The sequence below is a fragment of the Calidris pugnax genome, unplaced genomic scaffold, assembly GCF_001431845.1.
Source record: "Calidris pugnax isolate Ruff unplaced genomic scaffold, ASM143184v1 scaffold44, whole genome shotgun sequence".
Classification (NCBI taxonomy): domain Eukaryota; kingdom Metazoa; phylum Chordata; class Aves; order Charadriiformes; family Scolopacidae; genus Calidris; species Calidris pugnax.
This window is the reverse complement of record NW_015094506.1, coordinates 2608949-2628262: the sequence shown is the minus strand read 5'-3', so window position 1 is coordinate 2628262 and position 19314 is coordinate 2608949. Positions and strand designations below refer to the sequence as shown.

General features: G+C 43.8%; 1 protein-coding gene across 11 annotated transcripts in view; it reads left to right on the top strand.

Annotated features, from left to right (window-relative positions):
• RBFOX2 (RNA binding protein, fox-1 homolog (C. elegans) 2) overlaps positions 1-19314 on the top strand; it is a 180485-nt gene that overhangs the window by 52029 nt on the left and 109142 nt on the right. Inside the window, exon 1 of one of the 11 annotated variants that reach the window (XM_014963613.1) lies at positions 9354-9597. The exons of 9 other annotated variants lie outside the window; for them this stretch is intronic. In XM_014963613.1, coding sequence (XP_014819099.1) covers positions 9583-9597 — 15 coding nt within the window. In that variant the 5' untranslated portion in view covers positions 9354-9582. Of the gene's footprint in view, positions 1-9353; positions 9598-19314 lie in introns of those variants that run through there. One more of the 11 variants, XM_014963604.1, reaches the window with a different exon arrangement.

The window sequence follows — 19314 nt, the reverse complement described above, 5'->3', positions numbered from 1 at the left end:
CTAAAAAGACTTTAAAAGGATGGACTGTCTTTTCCTTAAAAAGTTGGAAGCAAGTAGTGCAGTTAGTCTTTACAGAGACACTTTTCTAAATTGTCTTATGTTCGTAACTCCCTGAGGAACCAGTCAGATGGAGAGAGCTGTTTGCTGCAGCCATGAGAATAATCCAGCTAGATGGTGGTGGCACGGGTATGGTTAAGGACCGCTTAGCTCAAAATGAGATCAGAAGCAGAATTGCTTTTCTGACAACTGACCTTTGCTGATCATTGTGAATTGAAGTTGGGGATATTGTATTCTATAACTAAATTTTTCCAGTAGCATTTCTGTCCTCTAGAAATCTTCCTCTATATTTTATATCTATTTATGCCTCTTGTCTTATGCTTTATTAATGCCTTTTACATTTGAACAGTCTGCTGTTCCCTTATGTGGTTTGACAACTGCCAATACCCCTGTTGAAATATTTTGCTTTTAGTTCTGTTAATGGTGATTTTTGCCTGGATTTTCTTACTGCCGTTACGTAATGGAAGCATCTGCAGTCCCCTGACACGTGTGTTTGGTCTCTTTCCACCCACCCTTACTTATCACAGGTTGATGCTGTGCTCCACCAAAGACTTTTAGCAATTTAGGTTTGTTGTTTTCAGGAGATGTCATTCAGTGTTTATCGGTGTTACCTCTTCATTAGCTGGAGTCGTTCCTTTCTTCTTTGCTGATTATATACTTGCACTGTTTCTCATACTGAAGCCGTATTTCAGGCATTCAGCTAATGAAAACATCACAGATTTAAGATATTTTGTCTTCATTAGGTATGTAAGGCTTCTAGGTAGTCATAGATTATTTTTCTTCTCAGAGGGTCAAATGAAAGAATGTTATTTGAATATAAAAAGAAAGAAAGCAGCTGTGACAATAAGGATAAAAAAATGTGCACAATGTAGTATTTGTTAAGCTGATTTCTTCCCTCTTGTGGGTGTATTTGCAGTCTGCTTCTGGGGTTTATTAGTCTCTGAATCTTTCTAAGTTGGAGAGAATGCATTTTATACTCTTAAAAAGAGATGTTAAAACCGAGACTTCAAACCAAGCGACACAGGACAGAATTTTATTCCTGTCTCTAGCAACTTTACTATCTCAGGATTTGTAAACTGATTTCTATGCCGTAGTAAATTAGATCCCAGCAGTACAGAGCCTATGTAGATAAATATAGTAGCCATTATACCTTGATATAGTTGTATTGCCTAGGAAATTACTACTGTTATTGAAAAGGAATTTGCTCGGGGCGAGAGGGTATCTATTACTTCCTGAATAACTCACTAACATTGTTAACCTTCCTTTGCACAAACAAGACAGAAGGAGTCCCTTTCTGCAGGATGGTATTGTTCTCTGCCTGTATTCCCCTTTATCAGCAGCAGGCCTAAGCCAAAGTTTCAGCATATTAATAAACTCCTATGTGTCCAGGGAAAAGAACTACGCCCTGTCTCCTCCTTTCCCCACTGTTGCAATACTCTGATCTTCATATCCTTTCTTAATTTGCTGGGTTGTTGCTATGCTGATGAATCGTTGATGGGGTATAGCCACTTGACACGGCAAGCATGGAGACAAAAAATGGTGTAACGATGTTGTAGCTCCGTCAGTGAAGCTGTTTCTCTCTTGCTGTCTAAGTCTTACACCTTGAATAGTGTAACACTTGGATGCCATCAGTTCATCCTTTGGTATAGCTTCCCTTGCAGACTATGAAGAGATGGATTATGGAGGAAGGAACTGAGTTCCATTTTTTTTATTTATGGCTTCCTCTTCAAAATCCACAACCAAATAAATATCCTCTTTAGCACTGACAAGTAAGTCTAGGATATAAAGTATCTTTTTGCCCTTTATCCATTCAGTTGGATGTTGTACTCCTGATTTTGACACTAAAAATACTTTTGCAAGAGTTTGATGCTGTGTAATACTTTCTGCTACTTTGTGGAAAAATTGAAGGGAGATCAAACTTTGTTCTCTGGACATCACTAGTGAAGATACAAGGCAGCTGTTAGTTAACTAAACTTTATGAAAATAAAGATTTAAGTACCAGTGTTAGAGCTTATTCTTATCCCCTTTTGCAAGTATCTAAATATATTTGCTGTATGCCAATTCAGTGTGGACTTCAGACTAGATCCAGGTGTGATAGAATGGAGAAGATACAACTTGAAAATCAAGCCTGGAATGGTAACAGCTGCAGAGATGCTTTTTCTTCTGCAGACCTTAAGCGTGCTAGCTTCTCTTCAGGAGGTGTTGGAGGATTGCAAACTTCACTCCTGTTCTACCATACTAAGGCTGGAAGGTGGAATTCTCGGAAATTCCTACTTGGCTTCCCAAACTCGTGTTTGCTATATCCTGGGAGCAGTTGCATCACCATTTCATTTCTGCAGATGATTGGCCAAACCAGTATACCCCAGCTGTAAGAATTCCTTACATCTACATTTTTGCATGCTCTTGAATGTTTAACTTTGAATTATCTGGCTTCACGGTTTAGTTTTGTTGATGTGGGTTGTTCTTGGTTTTAATTTAAAAGTATATTTTTGTCTGGGAACACATTTTCAGCAACGTACCTTTTCTTGTTACTGAGCTTATTGCGGTTCTCTTGAAGGATTGACAGTGCCTTCCAGAATAGTGCTCTTGAGCATACTTGTGAGGAGAGGAAAATCCCAAACAAAGTCTAAAGAGCTTTTCTTGGTACTAGTTTCCTCCTTTTTTTTTTCCCCCTCTCTTGCGTACTTGAATGATAAGCCTGTGAACTGAGACCTTCTGAAGTTTATTTAAAAACTTAATTACTATGTGAAGTCAGTAGCAGGACAGTCCCTGAAAATTGTTGGTTTTGTTTGCATGTCAAGGTGTTTTATTGTTTCAGGCTTTCTGCTTTTTGTGGAAGATAAACTAGCCCTTGATAGTTTGCTTTTAAATAAGTAGTCTCTTTTCAGAAGCCTCTTGCTGTGTAGCTGAACTATACCTGCAGGAGAGAGAAGAGGGAATCCAGTTTTCCAGTAATGAAACAGGTTGCATTATAACTAAATAGCTTTTTTTTCCTTGTAATATGCCAAAGTTTGGCTTATTTGCTTGGCAAAACATCTAAAAGGGATTGTGGTATTTTTCTGGGCGATTTATTGTATATACTTTATATTCTTCTCCTTTCACAAACAGGACAATGCAGAAAGAGGCTTCCTGGAGTCATTTTGGATGTTGAGAGGAAATCTACCTTGTGGTTCAGAAATTCTGATAATCGGAGATAATGCCAGGATCCTGAGTGGAGGGAGATCTTTGCAAATGAGCAGTTACTCTGCAGCCAGAGTAGTCTCCAGTGGCACCCAAAGGAGTAAACCAACCTCAAAGATGATCCTCTTATCTCTATAGGAACTGCATGTGTGCCCAGGGCTGCTTTCTGTGCCTCTCCCCAGATAGCTCCCAGCCCTATCTCTAATCTTCTTTAAAAAAAAAAAAAAAAATACAAAAAACAACAACAAACAAAGCAAAACCCAACCAACCAAACCAAATGAAAAAACAAGACACAAGGCATACCCAAACCCCACAACTAGCGGGAGTCTGATTGCCCTGTTTTCTGGCTGGGATGTTCTGCCGGAGTCAGATAAGCTGTGGAAAGCAGCCACTGAGTCACAGAAATTTCCCTCTGAGCACCACAGAGGATGTCTCCCTTCCCATCTCCTGTCAGACCTTTTGTAGGTGGTCCTTGAAGTGCTTATCATGGTGAGACAATGATCGAGTCTTCGTCTTCAGTCAGAATCCAGCTTTGGCGAAAAATGTGAAAGCTCAGTCTGGTTCTTGGCGGAGAGAACAACTGTCTTCCTTTTGGCTTGAAATGAAATTTCCCTCTTCAACCTGCCCTAACCTCAGAGTACCTCCCCTCCCACTTTTCAGCCAAGGAAAACTGCATAGTGAAGAGGAACACATAGATTCAATAGCACTTATTAACTATAAAGGAATTTAATCTTATTTTAGAGTTCAGACTGTTTTTTAAAAAAAAAATTATGGTATTGTTTTACAGGAGAGGTTGCCAGAAACCCATATTAAACATCAGTAGTCGATATTTTTGTGATCAGTACTTTTCATTCATGTATCTGAAGGCCGTCCCAGACGTGCACGGGTACACAATTTAATTTGCGCTCCCCTACCTGACGCCTTCCATCTGCAGCTTTGTTCTGCAAACCTCCCATTATCAGACCCCACTTCACTTTTTGCTTTGCTCGGCATTGAGATGTTATTTTAGCTCTCGTTAGTGGAAGAGTTCCAACCTAGATGCTTCTAGGAAAATTCAGATGATGCAAAAATTGGTATGGGTGGCTTCACCAGCTGCTTTGCTGATGCAGTCTTCTGGTGTTGACAGAGGTATAATCTTTTGGCCAAACTTAGCTAACAGCAGCAGGACTTTAATAATATGGACTCCAACAAACACCTCCATTTGGGCATGTCATTGCATCACAGTTGTTCTTCTGGCCTTACATCAGGTTTAACATTAGTACTGTAGTTCGGGCTTATTAGAGCTGCAAATGCAGTTTGATGCAGACTGCAGGCCTTTCTGAGTGTCCACACCTGAGTATGTTCACAGCTGTAGTTTGGTTAAAACCCACTTGTTATCTCGTTACATCCCTTCTGTTTGTAAGCTTGAGCTAGATAAGAGGACGACAGTGCTGTTTGTTGAGTAGCTGTTGGAACATCTTCCTTAGTTACTGCTGGAATGGAAAGCATTTCGTTATCACAGACTGTAACAGCTGACTTCTCCAAATATAGAACAGAAAATACGTATTGAATGCTTTGGGTCTTTCTTTGGTCTTGGGGATGTTTCTACCTTTTTCCACATAGTAGGAGGTCAACACAATTGCTGGGGTTGCGGTTCTTGAGAAGCTTTGAAAAGCTCGTTATTGTCTTCCAGCTCTGGCTGTGGATTTCACCTCTTGTTTTTAGGAATCCCTTGTAATTTCTCCCCACCTCCCCTTTCTAATTTCTTTTCTGTTTCCTTCTCTCAGCTTTTAATTTTTTTTTCACTTGCTAGAATTTATACAAGTGTCCGGATGTGGGGATGTTACAGGGAAGCCCAATAAATAATCTGTCCAGGAAAAAATATGCCAATATACCTGTGGTCCCACTCAAGTGTTGAGAATGTACATAGATAAACTGGTTTGGTCTCTTTTTTCTTTCCATATATCCAAATGTGATCGTCACAATCATTTTTACCTAAGCTACTACTAATTTCTATTTTTACAATTGATTGCTCTTTTCTGTCAAGATGGAATCTAATATGGAATTGCTCATTTTCAATGTAACACTTCTTGAACTAAGAAATTGTTTTCTGTAATTTAGAAATTTCGAGGGTGTTCTTTGGCATTAGCCCCCTGACGTCTCCTGCAAGTGTCGCTCCGTTTGAAATTCCTGGTGATCAGATGGTTTTTTTCCTCCATTATGAAGAGGTGCTTAGCTAGCTACTCATCCTGTGTGCTATCTAATGTAATTTCAGCAGTGTGTAGCAGACACACCAGCTCGTACCCTGTCTTGAGCTTTATCTGCCAGAATGTTAATCCACGAGCATTTGAAATCATATGCCTCTGAGACACAATCAGCCAGAAACAGATAATGTCAGTTTGAAACTGTGCCATACCTACTCCCCGTTTGCCCACTCAGATCTTTCCTAAATAGGTTAGAACTTTTTCTAAATTATTTTTTGAGCATTTGGCTTATTTGAAACTTAGGTACCAGCAGTATTTTTGGGTTGAATTTATGCACATAACTGAGCAGCCACAATTCTTCTTACATGTAATTAAGGCTTTTGATACTGGTACAGAAGCAGGTAGATTTTTTTTTTCCTCTGTTTTACCAGTACCTCTTATTTTGCCAAATACCTTGATTATTAAATAAGTGGTTATGTGCTCCCTTTATTCTCTTTCCCCTTTTGTTACTTGCTAATGCCTTCCTTACCTTTCTAACAAGCATTAATATCTTTGTAGACTGCTTTCTTCCCCTTTCACTTTGATTTACACAACAGCCTACCATCAGAGAGGAGGCACCAATGTTTCACTAGGCTACAGCTCTCTGAACATTTTTCTCTTAGCCTGGTATATATTAATTTCAAAATCTTTTCCTTTTCTGCTTTTAATCCTTTTTGAGACAGGAAAGGTCCCTAAGAGATCATGTGTATTTCCACACACAGCAGCCTTCCAAGTTCCCTGACACATATCCTGTGAAGCACTGTTGTTAGGATTAAGACAAAGCATTTGCAGGGGATTCTAGCTACCTGTTTCAAAAGCCTGTCTTAGTCATGTCTGCCTTTGTGTTTCTGGAATTAGACTCATTAACATACTGTTTTCCTCTTGCTACTTGCAGAATATTTTGTGTTTTCTTAGGATAAATTTTCTAGAAAAAATAATGACTTCTATTGATATCTTTTACATACCAGCTAATGTAGTTGAAAAACTATATAATCTGAATAAAAGCTTAAAGAAGGCCTAATAGCTCATCTGGTTCTTTTTCTTACCACATAATTATATCAGCCAAGTAAATATATATTTCTTGCTTGTGATCTGAGACTAACATGGTTGCCCCACTGCCACCAGTAGTGTCTGCGACTGTGGATTGTCTTGGATGCACATTTCAGATTCTTGGTGTTGGTTTGAACCTCTGGGCAGCAGCCGCTCTGTTGGATCAGAGCAGCGGTGCCTCTAGAGGTGTCCTGACCGGTCGGGTCCTCCTCTCGCTGCCTAAGTATATTGAGCATTGAGAAACCTGCTCTTGCAGTTCATCAAAAAGTGCTCCAGGACAAGGGTATTTCATCACAAGAAGTCGTTTGCTCTCAGTAATCCTCCCAAGTACTTTCCTTGGAAAGGTGATAGCTTAGTAGCAACAGAGGCAGATGAATTTCAAGCCACTATTTGGGTGATTTGAGGAGGGCTCATGGGTCTTTGTTTCGCTTTGGAGGTTGAATGCAACCTGTCCAGCTCTGGAGTTGCTGGGTCCCAGTTGTTAAAATTAAGGAACAACCTTATTTGGAAAGTTTTTCTTTTTCTCTCCCTTGGAAGAGTGGCCTAAAGGATGAGTAAGCCTGAAAGAGGAGATTTTTTTTTTTCTTAAAAAATTATTAGGGAGCTTGTTGGTCATTCTTCAACTTAGCTTTTAAGCACTCATCTTTTTCAAATCTTTTATGGAAATACATATGAACTAGGCATTTTTGGGGTTTGCTCACCTGGCCCATGTGTCTTCTTACTTTCTCCTTTGCGCGCAAGGAATCTTGGCCTTCATTAAAATGACAGTAAGATCATTTTTGGATTGGGATTCTGAATTGGAAGACAACCTTGAAAACGCCATCAAGGTGATTTGGTGCAGAAGTGTCTACCCGAGTCTGCAGGTTGGCTGAACTAGTAGCTGCTGCTGGCGTGACCAGCTGCTGAAACGCTAGCTGAAGTGTCTAACCGTGATGCAAATGTCAGCATTGCCACCGTTTTGTTCCTCACGGAGCATCTGAGAACAGGTTTGTGGATCATATGCTTCACTCTTTGGAGACTGTAGTGCATAGGCTTTGGTGCAGTAAGTGATTTTTTTAGGAACACTGCTTTTCACCCTCTCAACCTGACCTGTTGTGCCAAAAGGTGAGAGCAGATGGGAGGCCCGAGAGATGCCGTAGTTGAACAACCCTGTGCATCTGAGTGTCCTGGAACACGAGGCTCCTGCTCCTTCCCCTGAGCAGCAGCGCTTGGGTTGTCCTGGCTGGAAAGCTGAGTGGTGTCCTGCCTGTCTCTAACGAGTGCATCCCCATGGCTGCTATATCCTGGTCATGATGATAAGCCATTCCTCCAGGTTTTTATGTGGGACTGCAACGACAGTCATGCATTTCCTTAGAGCCCACTGGCATCCCATGTGTTTGTGCCTGTACCTGGGAAGAGCCTGGCCCTGGGGTCTCTTTGCACCTTGCTGAAGATGAGGGGAGCATGGGGCAGGCCTGGGATCTCTGTGCTGGCTGTGAAGGGGAGGCACATCAGTTGGTTGCCCCACGTAGATAGGACTTGAGTTGCGGGTGGAGCACGGCGGGCTGCATGGCTGCTTGCTTTGCTCCAAGCCTGGTGGGTTGCATTGAAGCAATCTATAAGTAAAGGGAGTAGAGGTGATACGTGAAAGAGCACCATTTCTATATCTTTGACTGAGATAAAAATATTTCTTCAAAACTCATTTCCAAGGAGACCAGTGCCTCAATGAAAACATGATTTTTTTTTTTTTTTTTTTAATTTTTTTATTTTTTTCCCCCTGTTTGAGAAGAGGCCAATTTTAACTTGGCATTTGGAGCCCAGCGAGGGAAGTCGATTCTTCATTTTGAGGTGGGAAGGGGGCGAGAAAACCCGTTTTCCTAGTTTGGAAGAGCGGTTTAACTGATTAATGAGATGAGAGGTGACACTTGTCCTGTGGCATCGGGCATGGGGGATGGGACGAGGATTGGCTGGTGCGGGGAAGGGCTTGCTGGAGCTTGTCGAGGTAGCTGGGGCGAGAGTGTCTTTGGCTCCAGCGTGCCTTTGCTGGGGCTGCTGCCCCACCGGCAGAGCTTCGCAAACCTGAAATCGGAGAGCGGGCTGGGAGCTCAAGGCCACGAGAGGGCCCTTGCCCCAGTCAAACTTGGGGGGAAGCTGCCTCCGGGCAAGTGGGAACCCGATACACTCAGAGGAACTGGAGCCAGCTGCTGCTTTCCCTGTAGCAATATGCAAGTCTGTAAAATACTCATGCGCAGAGCCACCTGCGAAAGCAGATTAACCCCTTTATCTGTGAGTGGCTTCTTGTCTTCAGCTCATGCCAATGGTGGTTGTTTCTTCTGCAGGAGCTCCAGGGTGGCTGGCACACCACAGAACCACAGTGTTTCTCCTTAGCATCAGGATCCCCATAGTTGTGCTCCTCGGTGCCTGTCAGTGGTTAATGATTAAATACAACTACTGAATTGTGACTGAGTTTTGGGTGTTAACGAATGGGGTAGATGAAGATGTGCAGAACCTGCCTATGGCACCCTGCACAGCTCCCGCATCTGCAGATGATTCTAGGAGAAGCAATTAGCGGGATGGGGGGGAATGGGTCCCTCACCCCCTGTGACCTTGGAGGACAACGCTAACGCTCTGCCTCCATTCATGTCTAAAGATCCCTCTTCTGAAGTAAGCATGCTCCGGCACTGGGAGCCGGGCTGCATTTATTACTAACCCCACCCATCCCTGCCTCTTGCAAGAATCTTGTGAGGCCGAGATTGTGTTTTTAGAAGCAGAATGACAGAGAGAAATTCCCTGGAGGCGAATGCAGAGTGTGTGCTGTGCACGCCAGTACAGACACACGGGGCTGGGAACTCCCAGGGAGAGATTAAGTGCGAGAGAAGAGCGCAGAGCAGCCAGAGCTGGAGGAGGGGGGTGGAGGAGGCGAGACGCTTTCTAAGCCTCAAACTGAGCCGTTCGGATTTTTTTTTTTTTCCTTTAAAAAAAAAAACAAAACACAACCCAAACCCTCAACCAACCTTGGTCTCGACAATCTTACTGAAGTGCCTCTTGCGTTGCCGGATCATCTCACTGCTGGGTTTGAAGGACCCAGGCTAACATGATGTACCTCTGGGTGAGTAGAGAAGCGTGTGTGAGGGCTTGCACACTTTGCACATATAAGGAGTGGAAAGCTGAAGGACTCTGCACTAACGTGAATGGCCTTCGCTGTTGGGCTTAGCTCTCTGCAGCCTCTGCACCCGGTGGGCAGTAGTTTTCCCTTGTAAAAAGTAATATTTAGAGTGAGTACTGTTAACTGGGTATCAAGCAGCCATTTCCTGCGGTTGTAAATTTTTCTGGAGAGAAGTTTTGGGCAGGTGCCTCAGAGACAAGATTTTTGGTATAATGCTGCTCACTGTCTGCCATCTGTGAGACCTGTAGATATAATATATATTTCATGCATAAGACTGTTCCCACGTGCCTCTACTTTATAGGATTTTTGGTCTTACTGAGAGACATCCCAGGCAGTGGAGAAGTGCTGCTGAAAGGGATCTGTAATCACTGAAGGAGCAGGAAGCAAACGGGTAGTTTTGGAATTTGGGGCTTTGGGGGTAGAGGGAGAAGCTGTTTCGACAGAAGTTGGACGCAAGGTTGTTTTTCCAGAAGTGGCACGGTTACTTGAGTTTCTGGTGGAGTATGGAAAATAATGTCAGGAAAAACATGTGTAAAGTGTTATATAAATCCAGCAAGCACAGTAAAAGCATATATAATATAAAAGCATATATATTTTCAGCCTTTGAGCAAGGACTGGAATTTCCTCTGGAGCAGTCAGCTGTTAGGCTGCTCAGTTAGTCACCTATGTGTAGTTTTGTCTGCTTCTGGGCACCCTTGAGATCAGCAGTTTGCCCTTGGGTTTCTTACCTAGATACACGAGGTGAAAAGCAATCAATTCCCAAGTTTTGTTTGTTTTGGTTTTATTTTTTGTATTTATTTTTTTTTAAATCTGTTCATAACTCTGAAGGTGGGGGCTTTCACCGCTGTTGCTTTTATCGAGTCCGGCTCCCCATCACTCCCAGGAACAAACACTGGTTTATTTTAGCAACAAAGCGAGCCTTGGAACCCGGGCTGAAGGATTTGACTTCCCTCCTTTGCACATACACATTACTATCTTTGTTGCAGGGTAACTTGATGCTGCGCTGGGGTATGCACACTTGCCTGGTTTCATCCAGCAGGCCCTGCTGGCAGGCACGTCCACCTTCTCCGCTCTTCCCCCCCCACCCCAAACCCCAGCCTGGCTTGCGGGACCCCGAACTGGGGGTGCTGGTTTTTAGCTAAGAAAAGCTTGGGAAGGCCCCGTGGCTCGGCTGTGATTTGTGCTTCGTTTGGTGGGTGGGGTGAGAGGAGAAGTAACTCAGCCATGCTGTGCTGATTTGAGATAAGCAGTAAACAATGGAGATGTTCCTTACCCGGCTGAAAGGCGGAGGATGCCGGCAGAGTGTGGGAGCCCAGGAGAGTTGCCCAGAGAGTTGCCTGCCTGTCTCCCCTCCTCCGGCTGGCGAGGGCTGTGTGAGCGCTGTAGCATAAAGCGGAGGTGTCAGCCTGCTTAAAGACCCCCTTCGTCCCAAAAGGTGAAGCACAGTCCCAGATTCTTAAGAGAGAGTTGACTTTTGGGGTGTTTTCCAATGAATGAAGACCGCTGCCCTTCTGTGGGCTGCTGCTTCTGCCTGCACCTTAAACTTTGGGCATCGCTGTTGCTGCGCTTGTGTTGCAGTTAAACTTCAGAGGAGTGGGGAAAATAAGTGTTAAATGCTTGAATAGCTGAAGGGGTTTTAAGGGCACCATCCGGGCATCGTGCCATGATAATTAAAAATAAATAGTGAATTTGTGCTATCTGGATATGATCTTTTCCTTCTCAGTACAGGTTACTCTATTACTTTCGGGGAATCTTCCCCTCTTTGGTCTTTTCAGGAACCTTTTCCTCTGTGCCCATTTGTGTTTTTGCTTTAAGCTCTTTATCCCGATAGGGCACGTAACCTTTAGCAGTGAGCACAAGGAGCCCCAAGTGACAGATCTGGTTCAGTGTGGGGTTTTGCTGTGCCTCAGCTGTACCGGTTTCTTGCTTCCCTGCTCATAGGTTTCCCCCTGTTCCCTCCTTGTTTCCCATGCTGGTTTTTTTTTCTGCTCTGTGCATCTTGTCCTTGGAACGTCAGGACTTCAGTAGATGCATGGAGATTTGTACTGAGTCATTCTTTAATTCAATGCATGAAGCTACATTAATGCAATGTTAAATTTGAGGTTTGAAATATGCAAGTCCTGAAATCCAGAATTAAGGTTCCCACAGCAACCATACTGTTTCCCCCCCCGCCCTCAGGGGTGCACGTTACAGAATTATCTTCCTTGCAGAGATTGTGCAATATTGAATGCTGTCACATTTGACAAATAATAAAATAAAAAGGAGAACGCGCCTTCCTCTGCAGCTGTACCATGGTGTGGATACTGAACCTAAAAGTACAGACTGCCTGCAACATCCCAGCCCCTGATTATAATGCTGTCTCTGAAATGAAGTGGTGGTGTAGCTTCAGTTCAGACTGACATTCCTGTTTGCTGAACTGTATTCCCTCGGGTGAAACTTGTTGCAGGATACTCTTAAATGAGGGCCTTGTAGACTGCAGGGGATTGTGGGCTGTGGAGAGCTGGAGAGTGGGAAACTTAAAATATCTGTCGCGGTGACCTAATACTTGGCATTGTGAGGGAAGTGAAGGTGGCAGACTAGCTGTGCCATTAAATATCAAGAGACGCTATTTATCTTAACACTTTTATTGTGTAGGATGCAGTTGTATAAAGTCTTTCTGAGGCAGAGACGGTGTGATAGTCTTTCTGATGCTGCACACCATTCAAGTGCATACTTCTGAGCGTCAGTGTTGAAACACAAGGTGGGTACTTTGCCTTTCATATAGGAGGTGCATATAGGAGTTCTGTTTCTGTAGACGAGTATTTTGTTCGTAGGGGAGCATCTAGATCTCTTCTCTTACTCATCCCTGTTTGCCTGCAGCTGTCTGGGTCCTGAATTGCTCAAGAGGTCTCCTAGTCATCAGTTCTCTGGATGGGGCATGGGGTAATTTGGGCCACAAAGGTGAGAGGGTCTTTGCTCAGAGGGAGGTGTGTGCTAACAACGTAGGCAAAGGTGTTCTGCTGGTGACAGCCAGGAGCAGAGTGCTTTGAGTGTGGGGAAAAGCGTTCAACCCCTTTCTGGATAAGAAAGCCCTATTTTTTTATTTTTTTATTTTTTCATTTTATGAGCAGATGAATCTCTGTGTACTGTGAGTCATAAGATATAATCTAGAGTCATTTCATTCCAAGTATTTTTCTAAAGAGCATGATGTGTTCTCAGAGTTGCATGTATGAATGTTGCCTTGTTGGAGGTCTGTTGTTACAAGAAAGGTTGAAAGGAAGGGGCAGCAGCCCTAGCAAGCAATTTATCAGCCATCCTTCTCCTGTGCTCAAAGACAGCTGAAACTATCAAAGGCAGGAGGGACCAAGGTAGGGGAGGTCCACGCTGTTGCTAGGCTTCTGGTAGGAAAGCACTGGATTCATCGCTCTGATCTCAGATTATAGTGGGTATAGATAATTTCCTCATTTCTCGCAGCCATGTACAGAGTACATGCTGAGTGTTTGTGAGAGGCTGGCTGCCTACTGCAACTAGAAATGATTTCTTTCTCTAGAGCCCTGTGAAAGTGAAGATCTTACCTAGACTTACTAATTATCTACCGTACAAGCAGGAATAGTGCTAGTAAGCTTGCCAAGCTCATTTTGAAATATATTTTCTTGGTTTTCTTCCTGACTTGCCTTTTACTTGCCTTTTACTTGCCTTTTTTTGTCACTTAAAAGCTTATCTTTACATTCACTGGAATAATTTTCCCTCTAGTCTCCGAGCTCATCAGCTTTCCCACTAAGGGATTGGAAACCCAACTCTGCTGCCAAACTTGGGTCTTAGCAACGTGCTCTTCCTCACACCATGTCTTTCTATTATTTGTTTGGTTTTTTTCATGAGAGGTAACTGCTGCCAGTGAAAAGCATGGTCATTACAGCGTGGCTTTCAAAGCAAGAGATTGATAGCAGCAGAGCAAGTGGCTATCCAGGGAAAACGGCCTCCCTGCTCTGTTCTGGTGCCAAGCCTGGGGCAGCTATTGCTGGGGAAGTCTGGCTGTGCCCCTAGGCCTGTGGCTGGAACCTGTTTGGTAGGAATGGGGAATGAACAAGTCAGCCATCAGCTGAAGCTCCAATGGGGTGGATGGAGAGCCGTGCAGTTGCTGTGTGGGAAAGGTATGGTCATCACAAAGAGAGGTTAAGATACGGTGGTCTCTGGGGGACTGTGGCTGTGAAGGTGCCATAGGGTTTTCCTGAATGTGTGTTAGAGGTCAGGTCTGGGTGAATTTCTGTGAATGTGGTAAAAGGCACTTCGTGTTAATATAAACGTTGATATTGGATATTCTTGCTCTGGAGGAGGAAAGCCCTGGAAAAAACATAAAATGGAGTTAATGCAAAGATCCCCGAGCTAGTAGCCTGTAAGCTGATTCCCCATCCTGCAAGTCCCTGCAGTGCCATGCTGTGGCATGCATATGTAGCAGCTTGAATCCAGAAGTAATATAGTTATGTTTGTCCAGCACTGCAACTGAGATAATGAGTTCTGCTCGATAAGGTTTATTAGCTTTGGTGCAGCACCTCGTGAACGCGGTGCTACTGCTTCCACACCCGAGCTGCTCCGTGCACAGCTGGTTTGGGGATGTCTGCATTGCGTTCCCCTGGGGGTTAGTGTGACAAAGCAACTTGCATCTATTTGCATCTAGGGTTTTTATACAGTCTTTGGATATTTGGGAAACAGAAAGAAGAGTTTATGAAAGAGACTATATAACATGACCGCCTTTGCTATTAGAGAATAAGAGTTGATAATCCAGGCGATTTTTTTTCCAGTTCTGTGTTCTGGCAAGCGGGTAATCCTGGAAGATACCAAGGTCACTGCATTCACTACTTTCATCAGGAAGCCTAGTGCAATTCAAAAAGAGAAGGCATTGCAAATTAAGGTACTGGCTTCAGATAAGGGAGATTTGGGATCAGGATGATCTCTTCTGTATGTTACATTTGATTAATATGAAAACAGGTAAAATTAGTGCCCGGCACATTGCCATCGGGTTCAGGAATTTCCTTCCTTGATGAGTCTAAACAAAAGAACTAGAGGGATGTACGCTGGCTGAGTTGGTGTGAATTTCTCCAGCGGCTCTTCTGCCTGTCTGCTCTATTCCCACCTGTCCAAACAGCGATGAGCACAGGGGACTCTGTTTGCTGTAAGCTTGTCCAAGTTTTGGGAGACTGACAGCGACAGGGTCCTGTTTAAGTTAGTTTTTGACCAAACAGCCTGTTTATCTTGGAAGGAAGAGAATAAACCGTAAGAGAATAAGAAGAGAATAAACCTCAGCCTTCCTGGTTTCCAGCTGAAAGCTTGAGGAAGAGCACAGATAACAGTGATTTGAGACTGAACATCTGTGTTTCCTGCACTTCCCATGGTGCTTATTTGCAAATTTTAATTCCAGCAGCACCAGAATTTTACCCTTCCTAACCCCGAAGGGTACAGAAATGGTATAGGAGAGGTCTTTGAGTAGATCTGAATTTGGATGGCTTTTTTGCCACAGCTCTGAGCAGTCACTAGCTTATCAACTGCGTATCTGTGCATGCTTAACCAAAAGTATGATTGAATGGCTTGTGCTATCATCTGTTAAGAGATCCTTTTGTCCTTCAGCGAGGGCTACTGGGTACAGCAGGAGTTTGAATCAGGTTGTGGGGACAGACAAAATGTTTTCTCTAGGGAGTTCACAGAGTCATAGAATGGTTAGAGTTGGAAGGGACCTTAAAGATCTAGTTCCAACCCCCCTGCCGGGGACAGGGACACCTCCCACTAGAGCAGGTTGCTCAAAGCCCCATCCAGCCTGGCCTTGGACACTTCCAGGGATGGGGCACCCACAGCTTCCCTGGGCAACCTGTTCCAGTGCCTCCCCACCCTCACAGTAAAGAATTTCCTTCTAATATCTAATCTAAATCTACTGTCTTTCAGTTTGAAGCCACTACCCCTTTTCCTATCGCTACAGTTATCCTATCGCTATCAGTTGTCAGTTTGTAGGAGGATCTGCGATCTTTATCTGCGGTACTGCAGCTCTGGATGGTACTCCATACCAAGGGCAGTATGATGAATCCTACAGCCATGCAATGGAGAAGCAGGCTGTTCTGATGGACCAGTGCAGATAGTTCCACTCTGGAAGCGAAAACAGACTGGCAGAAAATTAAGAAATCAGTTGAGGATATGCTTTGTGCCCTCCGGCGCTAAATTCTTTTTGTTGAAAGCGTTAAAGGCTCCTCAAAGCTGTGAAGAAGCTTAAACAAGTAATTAAGTTTCCCTCATCTGTCCCTAAAATTTAGGTTTCATTGTTCTCAGAGTCCTACGTCTTATGACTAATATACTGCCTGCACAATGCTCTGGCTGATTTTTTACCAGATGGATCTTGGGTCTGTAGCCGAATCCAGGGCAAAGGCAGATAGTTTTTCTCCTCCCTCAAATGAAACATGCTGTCCCCCACACAATACTCTAATTGAATCTTGGACGTTAAGACAACGATGAAGTGAAAATATTTTGACCAGATGACAATTATATTTTTAGATATTCTTAGGGATTATTATTCATCGTGCTTTAAGGAGCTGGCATAGGATGATACTGGAACACTCCTCTGTACTTTTTCTATACTTTATAAATCCTCTAATGTTGAAACAAAGTTTAAGTGTGGAAAAGAGCTGAAATTCAATTGTGTCTACGTGGCTAGAAAATAGCAAATGTGCAGTGTGATCTGCCTGTTGCTATTTTTTAACTTTTCATTTCTGTCCTAATGGCCTCCTTTTTCATCCCACCCTCAATCACTACGGTGATGTCTGCTTGCATCCATGATGTACCTTTTGGATGGAGAACCCTTCTGGAGTAAAGACAAAGTGTCTCTCAGGAAGGTGGCAAAGCCTATTTGGCTTTGCATAAGTGGGTTATGTAGCTCCATCAGGACAGTTTCAGAAACGTTGCAGAGCAGCTTTGCTCTCAGGCCTGTTGGATCCAGCAGTAGTTTCAGCTATTTCCCCTCCACTCCAATTTATTACACTGAAATTTTGGCTGCTGTTTGAGTGAGGAGGAGCAGTGAATGCCGATTACTTTTTTTGGTCCAACCAGCTGAAAAGGAGAAGCACTTTCAGTAGAAATGGGGCTACTGATTGTGGTATCTCTTAAGAAATGGGCGGTATCTGCATCTTTAAAATTTTAGTGTTGGGGAATTTTTTCTTCTGCAGCAAACACTTTGCTGGAGTGTGTGTAGGACTCAGAAGTGGTGTGGAAATATGAGATGCTTTAATGCTTTTTCCTTGCATGGGGAGCATTGCTCTCCAAATGCAGCTGTTTAGCTGTTGCGAACAGGTGTGTAATAAACACCCCTTCCAGCTTCGGCCGAGCAGGGTGGTGATGGATACCCTCTCATTGAAACATGCAATTTTTTTTCTCTCCTGCAAGAATAAAAACTTTAAAAATAGTATACATATCTAGAAAGAACCGAGTGCCTTGTCTTGTTTCCCTCTTTCCCTCCCCCCCTGCTACCAACTCAAATTACCGGCAAGCTTTGGAAACTTTGGGGCAGGGGAATCGAGGTGCAGCTGGCCTGCATGTGTTGCACCAGCTGTAATGCAAATGATACATGCTGAAAGAGGCTTTTCTCACTTTTGTAATTCTTGGATATTGTTGAGCAATGGGGACATGCGACAATTTGTCTTAAATGTGTTTGCTGATATGTTCCGCAGAATATACTGCCTCCTTTGTTCCTCGCCGGCAAGAGACAATATCAAAATCCAATTGCCTGTCGGCAGCATGTCTGACTGCAGCTGGGACTGTCCTCCTGGCTTTCCCATCCGTCAGTCCTGGGGTGATCCCATCACACTTGATACCAGTTAATTTAGAGTTGGCTGAAGCACGGACTTTGGTAAATCCTCAACTTTCTTGGCCGTTGGGACCATTTGTTATAACCCATGGGGTTTTTTCTGTCCCTTTGTTTCTGAAAGTGTCAGTGCCCGTTGCTCTTCTGCTGTGAGTGGGCTGCAGGGGGGAGTGCCTGGCCGACCTGCACACTGGTTTCTGTAGGTTGGTACCAGTCAACTTTTCCACCACTTTTCTAAAGCGGTAAAAGCACGGGCGCTGGGGCTTCAGTTGTGTAAAAACAAAAGCTGATGTTGATTTAATCCCATTACATTGCGTTGATCTCTCAACCACTGGACTCTTAGTAGGATTCCAGCTTTAATCCTGTAAGGATCAATCTGGCCCATTGCTTTTCTGTCCTGATCCTAAATCCCCCTTTAATCTTGTTAATTATACCAGGCCTTTTTTGGTTTCATTTTTTTCCCTGGTGGACCAGCAAAACCGCATTAAATCTTCACGATGCCGCTCTTTCTGACCTGGTGTTTTTACCCTTTGTTCATCATGTTGAGGAGGAAAGTGCTCCTGGAGGCTGGTTTTACCATTATAGCAGTGCCACATCAGTCTTTGGTGGTCTGGTGTCTGCTGCTTCAGACTCCTGTGGAGACAACTAGTCACGCTGTTGTGCCGAATCCCTCCTGGTTCTGTTCAGGATTTTTTTTGTTTTTCATCTGTTGTTTGATATTGTGCTGTCTGAAGGGGGTGGGGAATCGTGGAAGTTAAGAGCCACTTTAAAATAAGAAAGAAATTTGGAAGAAAAGGGTTTTTTGGAGCAGAATCCCATTGACTGACATTGAGGGTTTTTTGGGGGAAGACAATTCTAGAGAATATGAAGTACTTCTAGGGTGATGAGGCAAAGACTGAAAAGGAGGGGGGGTCCCAGGAGAAGGCTTGGATGCCCCCATGGTCCACAGATGTATTCTGAAGGTCACTGAGAAATTCAGCTGCTTAAATCAGCCCTTTTATGTTTACGTGTGTTCGGTGGCTTAAGGAGAGGAATAATGCACATTCAGACTTGAGGCTCTTTATCTTCACATTGCACTGTCTGCAGGCCTCCAAACCCAGCGCTGCCTTTTCTGTGTAATGCACAAGGCCAATTTCTCACTGTGACAATCTGCTCCTGGCACTTGCAATAATAGAAACTAGCTGTGCTTAATGTATTCATCTCTGGTATTTCCTATACTGTAAAGAAGAAAACCAACCCAAAATTGCACCTACATTTGCTGTAACTCGATCAAGAGCTGACAGATCATTTCTGGAACATGTCTGTGCTGGGATCCCGACTGCTCTGCCAAATTTTATGCCTTTATTTTGCAGTGCTGCTCCTTCCCTCTTCCTTGTCCGTGCCGCTCTGCCTCACCTAGCAGAGGCTTCTGCTTTTCCAGCCTTTTGGCCAGATCCCGACTTCCTACCATCTTGCCAGAGCACTGTGGGTCTGATTTCCTTCCTCGCCAGAATGCAGGCTGCAGGGATGAGTCTGTCACAGAAGTAGCCAAGTTGATTCCCTTTTAAATCAGATAGAGGGGAAACCGGTTTTGGATCAGAGAGGATGAGCTCTCTTGATGCATTTATTCAAATTAAAGCAGCCCTGATGCTTAGCATTTGGAAAACACTTTGAGCCATGACAGGAGGTGGCAATTGCTTTTCAGCAAACACGGGCATTTTCCCAGCAGTTCTAGGGTTAAGGAAATTGCATAGGGGTGACATGGTGACTGTGTTCCCTATTTTTGTGTGTTGCCAGTAGCGAGAAGGGGGAAACTTTGATTTCTAATCCGCTTTGGAGGAGGCTCCGTATCAGGGCTGCACAGA